The sequence below is a fragment of the Carex rostrata genome, chromosome 17, assembly GCF_964058835.1.
Source record: "Carex rostrata chromosome 17, lpCarRost1.2, whole genome shotgun sequence".
Lineage (NCBI taxonomy): Eukaryota > Viridiplantae > Streptophyta > Magnoliopsida > Poales > Cyperaceae > Carex > Carex rostrata.
The window spans coordinates 7,779,093-7,793,121 of record NC_135934.1 but is presented as its reverse complement, the minus strand read 5'-3'; the positions used below and the strand labels follow the sequence as shown (position 1 = coordinate 7,793,121).

The 14,029-nt window shown below is 34.2% G+C and overlaps 2 protein-coding genes across 5 annotated transcripts; both read right to left on the bottom strand.

Annotated features, from left to right (window-relative positions):
- Positions 1-230: 230 nt before the first annotated feature.
- LOC144568312 (alpha-1,3-arabinosyltransferase XAT3-like) lies at positions 231-2,206 on the bottom strand. Of its 2 annotated transcripts, none has more exons than XM_078318618.1 (3): positions 2,027-2,206; positions 1,691-1,765; positions 231-1,512 (listed from the first exon to the last, which is right to left on the bottom strand). In XM_078318618.1, the coding sequence occupies exons 1-3, from the start codon at positions 2,136-2,138 to the stop codon at positions 317-319; spliced, it is 1,383 nt and encodes a 460-aa protein (XP_078174744.1). In that variant the 5' UTR covers positions 2,139-2,206; the 3' UTR covers positions 231-316. The 2 variants fall into 2 exon arrangements, with proteins under 2 accessions (XP_078174744.1, XP_078174743.1); XM_078318617.1 differs by having other exon boundaries at positions 1,894-2,128.
- A 147-nt stretch (positions 2,207-2,353) lies between these two features.
- Positions 2,354-12,350, bottom strand: EMB2369 (tRNA synthetase class I (I, L, M and V) family protein). 3 transcript variants are annotated; one of them, XM_078318615.1, is made up of 20 exons: positions 12,008-12,350; positions 11,495-11,639; positions 11,239-11,295; positions 10,675-10,794; positions 10,499-10,603; positions 9,725-9,951; positions 9,191-9,257; positions 8,405-8,559; positions 7,518-7,779; positions 6,876-7,070; positions 6,691-6,770; positions 6,555-6,617; positions 6,368-6,449; positions 6,112-6,189; positions 5,439-5,540; positions 5,026-5,198; positions 4,668-4,845; positions 3,671-3,748; positions 3,445-3,576; positions 2,354-2,849 (listed from the first exon to the last, which is right to left on the bottom strand). In XM_078318615.1, the coding sequence occupies exons 1-20, from the start codon at positions 12,286-12,288 to the stop codon at positions 2,613-2,615; spliced, it is 2,817 nt and encodes a 938-aa protein (XP_078174741.1). In that variant the 5' UTR covers positions 12,289-12,350; the 3' UTR covers positions 2,354-2,612. The 3 variants fall into 3 exon arrangements, 2 of the variants coding, with proteins under 2 accessions (XP_078174741.1, XP_078174742.1); XR_013515623.1 differs by having other exon boundaries at positions 2,490-2,849; positions 3,671-3,744; XM_078318616.1 differs by lacking the exon at positions 6,112-6,189 and having other exon boundaries at positions 12,008-12,348.
- Between the last annotated feature and the right edge of the window lie 1,679 nt (positions 12,351-14,029).

The window sequence follows — 14,029 nt, the reverse complement described above, 5'->3', positions numbered from 1 at the left end:
CAGCCGCTGCTAGGCCTTAAAAAAAAATTAGTTACAATTATTTTTCTCTGGCAGTCAACAGATAATTCTTCAATTATTAATTTAAATCTACAAAATTTTGGAAAGCATTTATAAAAATATGACGTAAACAGTGTGTTGTCCAAACAAAAATAAAAACTGGCCTAATAGAATAGCGTACAGTCTAAATCTAATAATAATGAGTAATGCAAACTACAAAATTTAAATCCGAGTTGCTAAAAGTCTAAAAATTGTCATATCTATTTTTAAAATGAATACACACATACACACTGAGTGTTTAGTATTTTGAACCTAGCTACTAATTCATTGATGGAGATTGGAGAAGCTTAAGAGCTTCCAACAATGTACCCCTAAATCTACTGACATCAAGTGTCACATTTTGATTAACCAAGTATGTTGATCTCAAAGCAGCCCAACCTTTTCTACGAATCGCTGATGGATCCTTAAAAACAACATGATCCCTCGGATATTTTTCTATCAGAGTACTCTCTTCTATGTTTATACTGTACTGAAGGTACTTCAATTTCATGTCCAATGCCGGTATCCCAAAATCCTCCATTGAAAGTTTCTCTAATCCACCAAGTGGGACTACTTGTATGACCACTGCATTTGTTGGGAGAAAAACAAGATTTGTTAGACCAGCTCCATGAACACCCATTAGCACATCACATGAGTTCACAATACGTGCAAAATCACGTAACTTAGACCGCGATTTCGGCTCTTGCAGTACAACTTCATACCCTAAGGTTGTTGCCATTTTAACTATCTCTTTGACATTGGTAAATGATCTAGTTTTCTTTCTTGAGATTACGAGAAGCCTTGGCTTTGTGCTATTGTGGATTGCTAGCTTTGTTGCATTTTCTCTCTCTAAATCAAAGGATTTCCTTATAATTTGAGCAAAATCAACCATCGAGTACTTGTTGTCGGTCTTTTTCGGGTCGATGCTCATTTCTTTGTGAAATTTTAGGCCAACAATGGCTTTTGAGTAGCAAAGCCCTCTTTTAACCTTGGTCAGGTTTATTATTTTGTATCGTGTGAGTTGTTCAAGCAAAGGTCGGTACTTGTTGATCCACCAAGGTTGCATTTCTCCAACAAGGAAGTGCACTTGCCCGCGAAACGGGAATGAAGTTATGAATAATGGGATTAGCACATCAGTAAAATCATGAAACATATTTCCGATGTAACCACCGGTCGAAAATAATATGGCCGGTGCAATGTGCATCATGGTACAGTGAGGTGTTGTTTGGTTGAGAGAAATAGGCTCTATTGATATTTCTTTGACATGAGTAAGTGCAATCTTGTCTTGTTTTCTCGGATGGGGCTTTATTTTGAAACTTTTGTATGCTTGCAGGGATTCATTTGTCATGGAAGAATGATAATTTAGTAGAGAAGAATGCCCAAAGATTAGGACAAAGTTCTTTATCTTGCAAAAGTCAGATCTTGTGCTTCTAAATTCGCACAAAATGTTTGTTTTGTTCGACAAACTCACCTCCTCTGTACAAGAAAACAGTAAACAAATAAGTTCATAATGAGCTCCAATATTTTGAATTTTACAATAAACATCTTTTATTCTGATTCATTTTATCTTTTCGCCTAACAACAATTTCTGTTAAATGGAGAGAAATGAAAGCTTCTTAATGCAACAAGAACCCCGAGAAGTGAAATTAATTACCTAAATATTCAGACGTTACCAGGAATTCATCGCCTTCCACAACATCAACAGAATGAAATGGTGCTAAGAAATTCCCTATTGATCAATTTTTACAAGAGAAACAAAAAAAATTTAAAATGAAACATCAATTACAAATCATTTAACAATAAACATTGTACACCAAATTGAATGAAGGAAATAAAAAAAATGAAAAGAAAACTTACAATCTGTCAGAATATTTTGCTCAGACATTGCATAGAGTGCGATTGTTAGTAGTACGCATACCAAAACCAAAACAAATCTAATCTTTAGCCTTGAAAACTGAGTAAAATTTCGAATAATTTGAACAATATTTACCATTTCCTCTTTCCTTCTTTTGTATGATTATAATCTCACATTTATGTTTGAACAACTTGTAAACAAAAATCCTATCCGTTAGTATATTGGATGCACTAAATTCAATAAACATCTCCAACTCAGTGATGCCACCTTTTCTCTTGGTAGGTGTAACTTAACATCAACTAAGTCCAGTTAGGTCTAACTATTTTGCCTGAATTAAGCAAAAAGACGAAAATAATGGACACGTGTATTATATTACTTGAAGAAAAGCCATCCACACAATCCACATATCAGTGTCAAAACAACCAAGGATGTATTATATTACTACAAAGTGAACAAGAAGGCTTTTATGTTTAGCAATATCAAAATCATGTAACATATATCCAACTTTTGAACTTATGCTGTGATTACTTGCAACATTATTTTGAAATAATTTCAAAATAAATGCTTTATAAATTCAACTGAAAAAATTGAAAACGAATAGTCGAAACAACTAAATGAAACGAGCCAAAAGAATAATAGTTACAAAATAATTATTTAATAATAAAAAATGAAAAGAGCCAAAACAATAATAGTTACAAAAAACTATTTAATAATCAAAATTTTACGACCGGGCTACCTCTTGTTTAACAACTATTACATTCAATATACGACCTGGTACATAAATTTTCTTTTTTATCTTGCCTCCATTCAAATATTTGCATAGCTTCTCATCTGCTAAGGCTAACTTGAATATGTCCTCTTCTGAACAGCCTTTTTCTACTGTAATTGTACCACGCGTTTTACCATTTATCTGCACCGGTAAAACCACAGTGGTCTCCTTCAAGTACTCGCTCTTTGCCTTAAATGAAACAAAGTAACTAATCATTGTAATTTATGACAAAAGATAGAAATGAGGTAAAAGTTCAATATATAATCGCAAAGAGTAAGGTTCAAATGCTTCATGTCTTTCCTGCCTCATATTCTTATCTTCGTTTTTAAAGTCCAAACAGTCTACCGAAACTGCTCAACATGATTTCCATATTAAAATGTGCTCGGAGAACAATTTTTTGTTCTTTTTCTGGAAGTTATTTACTATTTTATTATAGGCACAAATCACTGTTTTTCAGAAGATTCTGGACCATCCAAAAAAAGTGATTTTGTACCTTTTTAAAAAATAGTAAACAATTTCCAAAAAATAAATTTGGTCTCCAAGTACATTTTAAAATGGAGATCATGTTGAGCAGTTCAGATCAACTGTATGGATTTTGAAAACGGAGATAAGGACATGATGCACGATTGAGGCATTTTAGCCCTACCCTATCGCAAATACCTCTAAAGATATCATTTTATGTACATCTCCCTCACCTACTTATTGAAAAGATGCCCAAACTATCCTTTTATTGTTTTCCAAAGAAAGTGTTGATATGTTTTGCGAGTTTAAATGAATTATTTACCTCAGGAAAAGGTTGATACGCTAAAGATGTAGAGTTGCCGAGCCGAAACCATAATTCTTCAGCCATGTGTGGTGCAAAAGGAGAGAGCAACAATACAAACACCTCTAGCACTTCCTTTGGTTGATTTTTCCACTAAATGTTTGAGAAAAAAAGAACAAACATGTTAACAAGGTACATGCCAACTCCATGTTAAATAGGTTAACACAAAAATTAAGTATTAAATAACCTTATAAGCAGCATTTATGAATTCCATCATGCAAGAGATTGCCGTGTTAAACCTTGTTTCTTGGATTTCCTCAGCTACCTAGTCAGGAAAATTAAAATTAATTTATCAACATATAATAGAAGTTAATGTGAACCCTTGTAACATCTCAAAATATGATAAACACCTCACTACCTCAGTAAAGGAACAATGATATATGTCCTACACCTCTACTGTCTCAATTTCTTGAAATTAATACCCAGCTATGCTTTCTCCCTCACTTGATTAGACTACGGAAAGGTGTTGAAAATTTAGGAATCATAGAAAAAAAAAAAGGTACACTGACAGGTACAAGTGATATTTTGCACACTATTTGGTAAATTACATGAGTAATTTAATGTATGATCCTCCATCTTTTGCAGGGATATGCATGATACTTAAATTTTGCAACAGCCCGCATAACATTATGGAACTTGAGTGAGGCTACGGTACTATGCATAGCTTTTAGGTCCATACTATGGCTCCATATCTCCGTTTTCAAAGTCCAAACATTCGATCCGAACTGCTCAACATGTCCTTATGAAAATTGACTTGGAAATCAAATTTTACTATTTTTTTTAGATAGGTAGAAAATCACTTGATCTGAAGATTATGGACCATTCCAAAGTAGTGATTTCTGCCTATCAAAAAAAATAGTAAAAGAATTCTAAAAAAATGTAAATTTTAGTGACCAAATACATTTTCATATGAAGATCACATTAAGCGATTCTGATTGACCGTTTGGACTTTGAGAACAGAGATATGAAGCCATAGTACGGACCGGTGTACACTATGCATACTATCGTAGCCTCACTCATGGAACTTTGTAGGTTAAAATGGAACCTCTTTCAAATAACTATCATCATATCACTTGCACCTTCCATGTAAAAGCAGAAATATTGGGTCAATTTGCAATTTTAGAATAATTGCGCTGCTTGTGAAATCATTGCTCAAGCTGGATCAGAGATTGAACTAAACTGACCTTTGCTATACATCTATGCAAAACACGAAGCTGCTCTAAGGTGGGCTCATTGTCAGTGGCTACTGTGCCGTCTCTATATGACCCATCTGGTAAAGGAGGCCCCACTATCAATCTCCACGTCCTCCCTAAAAACCGGTGCACACCTTCTATGCCACCTGTACTCCATGTTTTCGAGTCCCTGTTCATTTCAGAAAGTAAACCGATAGCATCAACTATATTAAAATCATGATGTGCATTTTTATACGTTGCACTTATTATTGTGACATATTCTGAGACAACATTGTCAGGATTTAAAAAAGGTATTTTTGTATGGAGATAAAATGCAGTATAATACAGTAAACCTTCAAAGTGTTGTTACCTAAGTGGGCCCATAAACATCTCGTATAAGCGAAGTGAATCGGCGCCATATTCGGAGACGACATCATCAGGATTAATTACATTTCCACGGCTCTTACTCATCTTATAGGCACGGGCATTTATTTTTATATTTGGGTGATCTTTTAGAACATAACTATCTCCAATTTTTGTCGCCTACAATAAAAGTAAGGTTTTAGTTTTTGTAAGTGAGAAGAACCTCAAAAAATAGCCAAAAAAAAAAAATCCACTACATAATAAAACAAATGATAAATAGCTCTTTTGGATTTTTCCAAAATATGGGCATGTTTCATAGGATACTTTTTCATAAAAGAAAACGGCAAGAAGATAGCAACTTTATAAAATTTAATAATGAAAAATGAGAAAACATAAAATAATCAAACTAATTCCATGTACCATTTCAGGAGGCACTTTTTCTTGAGAATACTCACTCAAACTATCATTAGCATCCACTGAAACCAATTTTCCTTCTTTGTCTTTGTACGCTGTGTATTCGACCTAAAGAGACCATTTTAAAGCATTTGGGTAAACAAACAAAATAAATCTCATGTTCTCTTCTATACCATTGTAGACAATGAATACCTAATACTACAAGAAATATCATGTAACTGACAAACTGCTGGGTCCGTATCCTCTGAGATATCTCAAATTTTCAGTTTATCTAAAGCAGGGCCACTTTTTTTTTCGGTGCCTATTCGGAATGCAGGGGCCTAGTATTATTGTACTTTGAGATTCATGCAGAAAGGATTTCACGGTCTGGATTTTCCACAGATCAACTCAGAGTATGAGATATCTCAGGGGATGTGAATTCAAAACTGCTAGTCACATACTAATTCGGCATTTGCTGAGGGTTTGAGTTATCTTGACCTCCTGACAGGTGTTGTCAGGTCCAACTATATAATATATAATAAAATATTGTAAACCCAACCCTAAATATTGCCAACCCTATGTCCTACAATGTTTTTAAGTGCTGCACCATATGATGGGATGTGCATGAAATTTGCCTCTAAAAGACTATAATTGAAATTTTCGAGAGTGATAAGTTCATTTAACAGAAAGATTTACTTACTTCACCCAGAATTAAACCTTGATTAATCAAGCACTGGAATGGCTCTTTTGTGGAGACTATGCCAATGTCGTACAAAACCTAAGGACTTCAATCTAATTAGAAAACCATAAGAGGCAAAAATATATACAAACAAAAACATTTTCAACCTTAAGTGTTTCACAATATTTCAGAACACCATATCTTCATAAAATCACAATAGTATGAAGAAATAAACTATAAAAAATTAGTACAAGACGAAGAGTGAGAGAAAGAGGACCTTGTGCCAGAACCTAGCATAGAGCAAATGAAGGACAGAATGCTCGGCACCGCCAACATAAATATCAACCGGACCCCAGTATCTGGCAAATGTTTCATAATATGACTCCATTTTAATTATTTAAAAGGCTTATGCAAGCCCACCAAAAAGAAATATGTCAACAATTTAATTAATTTTCAAAAAGTACCTTTCCTTGGCTGAATCAACCAAAGCATTAGGGTTTTTGGGATCCATAAATCTTAGATAGTACCTACAAGGAATCAATTGAATCAAGCACAGATAAAAAATATAATACAAAAAAATATAATATTGATTTGCTTTACCAGCAAGACCCAGCCCATTGAGGCATTGTACTTGTCTCTCTTCTGGCCGGTAGCCCTGAAACTGGGTCCACTGTTTTCACCTAATAATAAAAATAATAAATAGATACGGTTCTGTACCAGTCAGTAAATACTTACCAGACAACTGAAGCAACGATGCTTGATAACTATAGATACACTAAACATACCCAGGATGTTGCTTTTGACAAAGGTGGGTCACCAGTACCAGTAGGGGTAAAATCGTCCAGCTCGGGAAGAGTCAAAGGCAGGTCGCTTTCTGAGAGAGGCACCATTTCTCCAGTGCCTTCTAAGAAAATTACTGGAAAAGGCTCCCCCCAGTACCTTTGCCTTGCAAACAACCAATCTCTCAGCTTGTAGTTCACCTAATAAAATTACTAGCATTGATTTACCAGTTAATTTGATTATTTAATTATTCAGGTTATATACAGTGATCAGGTAGGGTTAAACTCGGAACCATCTATTCACAATTATGTTATTCTTTTAATAAAAAAATTGTACCGCACAGTACCAATCTTACTACCATACAGTACAACCCATAGATTACTAAGCGAGTTTATCTAAGGAATTCAGATCCAGTGCGGTACCCTATTGTGTAGAATGAGATCTGTAGCGTCTGCTTCAACCTGGCACAAATCAAATAGGCACCGAAATTGCTTTGGCTCGGTTGGGAGCTCATCTACCAGGTATGGTAACCCAGAGGATATGCACTCTTTATATAGGTACCACAGCAGATCCAAAAGGTCACACTAAAATAAGCATGATTCAATTTGGTACCTATCAAGTGGTATGTAGGAAAAGACAAACTGTACCTTTTTCTTCCCTTGTCTGGTATGCTCGAGCCATTGAATCATCTTTGAAGCAGTCTCTTTGTTAGACAAACCATTAAAATCCAACCCAGCAGACACATTTGATGAGTTGACCATTATACCCTCATCAGCATAAGCCCCAGTTATATCAAAACTACCACTAGTCGGTCTGACAACATTGATTATTGGTAATTTATATTTAGAGGCAAAATCAAAGTCGCGCGAGTCATGTGCGGGTACAGCCATTATTGCTCCTGTACCATAACTGCAATTTCAATAATATTCAACAAAGGTCATAAAAATAGAATATTATAAGCAAAATAATTAACTATAAGCAAGGTCATTTGGTAATTTAGTGGTCGTTAAATTTCATAGATTCATGATAAAAGGTTGGAAAGATCTTAAAACATTGGAATTGAAAAATCCCTACAAAAGTATGAAAAGTAACATGAGTGAGGCTATGGTACTATGCATAGCGCAAATTGGTCCGTACTATGGATCAATATCTCTGTTTTTTCAAGTCTAAACAGTCAATCTGAACCGTTCGACATGATCTTCATATGAAAATGTACTTGCATACTAAATTTTACATTTTTTAGAATATTTTTACTACACTTTTAGATAGGTAGAAAATCACTACTTTTGAATGGTCTAGAATTTTTAGATAAAGAGATTTTCAACCTATCCAAAAAAATTGTAAAAAATGTAAAATTTAATCTAAAATAAAATTTTTATACGGAGATCATGTTGAACAGTTGCAAATTGACTTTTTAGACTTCAAAAACAGAGATATTGATCCATAGTATGGACAAGTTTGCGGTATGCACAGTTCCATAGCCTCACTCGAGTAATATTTATATAAGTCGTCACCAGCACATTTTGATACATACCCTCCTAATACATAATCAGCTACCCAGATTGGAATAACCTCTCCAGTTGCCGGATTTCTAGCATAAGTCCCACTAAAAATTCCAGTTTTCTCTTTTTGAAGTTCAGTTCTCTCTAAATCGCTCTTTCTCGATGCAAGCTCAATGTACTGCTCTACCTGTATTAATACATAATCTTATTAAAAGTTATAACTATCATTACACTTATTAACAACATTAAAGAAATTATCTCAAGTCGAACATATGGAATAAGTTCCACAAGACTGGTATATTCCTTTTGGCAGGACATAAAAAAAAGAGTGAGGCTATAATAATATGCATATTACACAGCGGCCCGCACTATGGAATCATCTCTCCTTTGTTGAAGTTCAAACAGTCGATATGAACCGTTCATCTTGATCTTTGTATGAAAATATACTACTTGTAGAGCAAATTTACATTTTATAGAATTTTTTTTTACTATTTTTATGTATAGGTAGAAAATCACTTGAGTTGAAAATTCTGGACCATCCAGAAACAATTATTTTCTACCTATTTTAAAAAATAGTAAAAAAAATTCTAGAAAATGCAAAACTCTCTAGGTATATTTTCGTATGGAGATCATGTTTAATGGTTTGGATCAACTATTTGAACTTTAAAAATCGAGATATAGATCTATAGCATGGTCGATCCGTAATATGCATATTACCATAGCCTCACTCAAAAAAATTCTACGGGCTTTTTGTAATAAATAAAGAAGGGCCTATAATCAAGTCTTGTAATATTCTATGAAAAGATGAAGTCGCATACAAGTTCATTTTGTTCATCAGAAATTAAAGATGGCAACAGGGGATGCTCAGGTGCGACCACAAGGTATCTGAAAAGAAACAAATGAGAATGAAACAATAATTCATGTTGATTTTGTTGCATGAAAATTTCATTAAACACATCATCGAGTGCAGGGGCGGAACCAGGACTTGAACTTGGGGGGGGCCGAGCTGCCGAAAGACGAAAGAACAACTGCATGGGGGGTGCCAATCGGTATGCATCTGTAAAAAACCACATAAAAATAACCACCCCAGTAAGCACTTCCGCCTCAGTTGGGGGGTGCCTGGCCCCCCCTTGCACCCCCCCTGGTTCCGCCCCTGATCGAGTGTACCCTTCAAAATCTATAAATCATGCCAACTCCGAACTAAATTACTATCACCAGTTCCCCACAGTATAGTCAATCATATATATATAATGTATGGGTATAACGGTGATTTGGGCTCTAAGCCTCTAGGTATAGAATTAAAGAAATACAACTTCGAGGATCTCACAAATAAATGAAAACAGTAAACTTACGTTGCACCAAAGAGTGTGTCAGGTCTGGTAGTGTAAACACAGAGTGAGATATCTTGTTTTTCACTTCCATTAGAATCAATTACCAGGAACTCAATTTCAGCACCTTCTGACCTACCAATCCAGTTTCTTTGCATTTCCTTTATACTATCTGGCCAATCTAGGGTTTCTAAATCTTCTATAAGCCGGTCAGCATATGCCGTAATTTTTAGTATCCATTGCCTCATTGGCTACTAGCACATCAAATGAAAGAGGTTATGGTAAGACCATGGAATTTTCTATTAGAAAATTGTATTCACAAGGTGTTAAAATTCTATTTAGGTTGTTACTTGGAAATTTGGGAAAATAGAGGGATACCTTCACATTTATTGATATATTATTTTTCCAGAAAAAACAAAACTAATATCTTCTTAAAACAACAAATGTTACTTGTTTTTAGTGAGGCTGTGGTACTATGCATAGCGCAGATTGGTCCATACTACGGATCAATATTTTTGTTTGCAATGTCCAAATAGTCGATCTGAATCATTCAACGTGATTTCCATATGAAAATTTATTTGATACTAAATTTTACATTTTCATATGGAGATCATGTTGAACGGTTCAGATAGATTGCTTGGACGTTGAAAATAGAAATATTGATCCATAGTACAGACCAATATGCGCTATGCATAGTACTTTAGCCTCAGTGCCTCACTCATGACATAATATAATACAGATTAAGGTCATAAACAATTCCATTACAAGTCAAAAATTCTATAATATTCTTGGAGATACCTTTCGAATAACGGGATAGCCACCTCTTTCGCTAACACCATCAACCACCTCTTCATTGGCCAAAACAGTACCAAGAGCAGGGCACCAGTTAACTGGCACTTCAGCCTAATTGTATACAGTTAATTTAATAAATTTTATTTAAAGACAAAAGAGACAGAACTTAATTTTTGTGGTACCTGATAAGCGAGACCTCGCTTTAGCAACTGGAGAAAAATCCATTGGGTCCATTTGTAATAATCCGGTTCAGTGGTAGATAATTCACGATCCCAATCATATGAAAAACCTAGTGATTTCAGCTGTCAATTAAAACAGTATTATTTTTCAGAAAACACAAGTCCAGCACTAAAATTTAACCCCACAAAGTATAACAACCAAAAGTAGTTAATTTTAATATGCCATTTGGACTAAAATGTCTTGTCCGGGTGATTTATTACCAGTTTGTACATGCCATTTTTTTCAAAAAGCTGCACTATTTAATTTGTGTGTATCTTGGCTTATATAACAATTATCATGGACTTGATTTTGATCGCAGTAATATTAACAAATATTTTATTTTTTATATTGGCATATTAGGAACTTTAGATCCATACAACTTTCAATTGGAATTCTCAAGCTTTGCTTATATTATGAAATTCCTATTTAAAGAGGAGAACTACTAATGTCAGTGTTATTATGTGCCACAATATGCAAATAAAAATATAGATTATTTTTGTGTTCTAATTCTTATACCTCAATTTTACCTGAGCCTTGAAGCGTTCTATGTTTCGTTTTGTTGTGACCCTTGGATGCGTCCCTGTCTGTCAACAATAAATTATCACTTTTTTAATAACTAGCATTTCACGATCAGTATATGGGCATTGACTACAAAATTTCCATTACAATTCCAGGTGCACACAGATATGCACCAATACAACATTTATATATTTATGCATATGTGCATTGTCACTATGTTTGTGTTTTGCAAGAAGCCCAATTAAATTGATTTTAATTTGGTACCTCAATAGCATACTGTTCAGCCGGTAGACCGAAAGCATCCCATCCCATGGGGTGTAACACGTTGAATCCTTTCATTCGTTTGTACCTCGATATAATGTCAGTGGCTGTGTATCCGAGGGGGTGGCCCACATGCAGCCCAGCCCCACTACAATTTTAACCATGTATCAGTTCATTCCAATTTGTTACCAAGTGAATGTTATTTTACATGTGATATAAAATTTAAAAGCATAGTACTGTTGTCTTCATCCATGGAAAAATAGCATTTGCTTTCTTTGGGTTCAGATAAAGAAAAACTGCCAATTGTATTTTTCTTTAGTTTTTCTATAGAAAAGTAATAATCTTTGTGCAATTCTCTCTGGAATCCAACGGCTTTGACACATCAATTGTTTCAAATCAAGATTGTCAATTACTCACTTGCCTTCGGTTTCAGTTCAGAAACGCTAATATGGGTAATTCAGCTCAGAGATTTTTAAATTCACCAAAGAAAACATAATATCAAGCTCAAATTTAGACCTGGGATAAGGGAACATGTCTAAGATGTAACATTTGGGTTTTGCCACGTCAATATCTTCAGGAGTTCGAAAAGTTTTGTTCTCATCCCAGTGCTTCTGCCAGCGTGGCTCGATTTCAGAGAAGGGATAAGCTGTCGCCCTTCTCTGTTGCGCCTTCTCTGAGCCATTGATTGAACAGCACCGGACGATTTTGGGCCGTCGGATTGAGAGGGAGAGGGGAAGGAAGGGAAGAGATGCGCGATTGCTGGTGGAGCAAACTGGAGATGGGAAGTGTAGTTGCATGGTTCAAAAATAAAGGTGGGAGAGGCGTACACAGTGAAGAAGGGGAAAAGAAAAATGGATACTTGGATAGGGTCTGTCATTTTTCATATAAGCCCTTCCAGAAAAAATATCTTTCGTTAAAGAATTTGCCTATAAATTTTGAAGATTTTTTTCCTATAAGCCCTTCCAAATTTTTTATCTTTCCTAGAATTCCACCGTCATTTTTTCTATCAATTTTTTTTTAATATCACGATTTTGCAGATTGAAAACAATAATGTACCTGGTTAAAAAGAATTCACAAATTTTACTTTCCTATGCAGTGAAGAGGGAAAAAACTGGATATGGTCCGTCATTTTGCCTATTATCCCTTCTAATTTTTTTAATTTTCGTTAGGAAATTTGCTTATAAGAAGATCGTCAGTGATGTCATGTTTTTCTATTGAAAATAAATATTTTTTTCTTGGATATCACCGATTTGCAGATTGAAACAACAATTACCTGGTTACAAAAATTCACAAAACTCAGGCTGTATTAGCTTCTTCTTTTTTTCATTGGTACCTTCACCTTTTTTTGTAACAAATATTATATTGACTTTAAAATTTTATTTTGACTTTTAAATTTTAATTTTTGAATTATTAAAGTTTTAAAAAATGAAGACATGATAGAGGTACAAAAAATAGAGACATTTGAACTCTTCTCATATGACTATATCTAAATTTACATGAAAAAAAGTTTGAATTATTAGATGGTACATTATGCAATAGGAACTTGTGATTAAAACAAAGTATATGTTTCAAAATTGTTACGTGCCAGATATATCTTAATTTCATTTGAACATAAGGGATAATAACCATAAAGAAAATTTTGGAAAAATATTCCACTTTTCCTGTGCTACTAGTGAATTGTGATACTATGAAACTAAAGATAATTTGTTGAATCAAAGTACCCAAAAAAATTTAAGAGGCCAAAATCACTTTTCATAAGCGGTGGTAAGGATAATCAAGGGATGTATGATCTTGTTGGTGAGCATCTACATTAGTAAAATTAAAATGAAATTAATAACGGTTAACTTAACCTTAATTTCAGGATTTTTTTTATAAACCATAATTAGAAAGAATATTTTTATGAAATCAACGTGATTACTTTTTTTTTTTTTTACAAAAACCATAAAAACCGAAATGCCATTTTGGTCCCTTTTTTTTGGGGACCGAAATGGCATTTCGGTCCTAGCCATTTTCACATATTTCGAGAAAAAAATACGTTGAAAAATTGTAAATATACCTGAGACCGAATTGTTATTTCAGTCTCAAAAAAAAAAAAAATTGGAGACTGAAATGGCATTTCGGTTCTTATGATTTTTGTAAAAAAAAAAAAAAAGTATTCACGCTGGTTTCATAGAAAACTGTTTTCTAATTATGGTTTATAAAAAAATTCTAATTTTAGAGAGTCTGCACTCATACAATTAACTTAAAATTAAATCTCATTTCAAACTCTCATCCTCTCCCATGATGTAGCCAGTGATTATAGATATTTTGGACAAGTGGTAATTAGAAAGTGCTTTCTATTTTTAAATTTTTTTGTACATTCTCACAATTAGAATTAGAAAGTGCTTTCTATTTAGGTGGTGATTTTAATCTAGTACGGTGGTTAACTGATAGGTCCGGAAACCAGAGAAGTTTTAGGTTGATGGCCCTGTTTAATGACTTAATCCGTGATTTGCAATTGGTAGACGTGCCTTTGACTAATAGGCGCTACACTTGGTG

Bases quoted from the DNA above. Each gene is read 5' to 3' on its own strand.
- LOC144568312 (XM_078318617.1), bottom strand. From the start codon at position 2,029: ATGGTAAATATTGTTCAAATTATTCGAAATTTTACTCAGTTTTCAAGG. The intron at 1,766-1,893 runs GTAAGTTTTCTT...ATTGATCAATAG, and splicing joins GCAAAATATTCTGACAGATT to GGAATTTCTTAGCACCATTT. The intron at 1,513-1,690 runs GTAATTAATTTC...TTTCTTGTACAG, and splicing joins GGTAACGTCTGAATATTTAG to AGGAGGTGAGTTTGTCGAAC.
- EMB2369 (XM_078318615.1), bottom strand. From the start codon at position 12,288: ATGCAACTACACTTCCCATCTCCAGTTTGCTCCACCAGCAATCGCGCA. The intron at 4,846-5,025 runs GTAACAACACTT...TGAAATGAACAG, and splicing joins ATGTTTATGGGCCCACTTAG to GGACTCGAAAACATGGAGTA. The intron at 3,749-4,667 runs GTCAGTTTAGTT...TTTCCTGACTAG, and splicing joins TGCATAGATGTATAGCAAAG to GTAGCTGAGGAAATCCAAGA.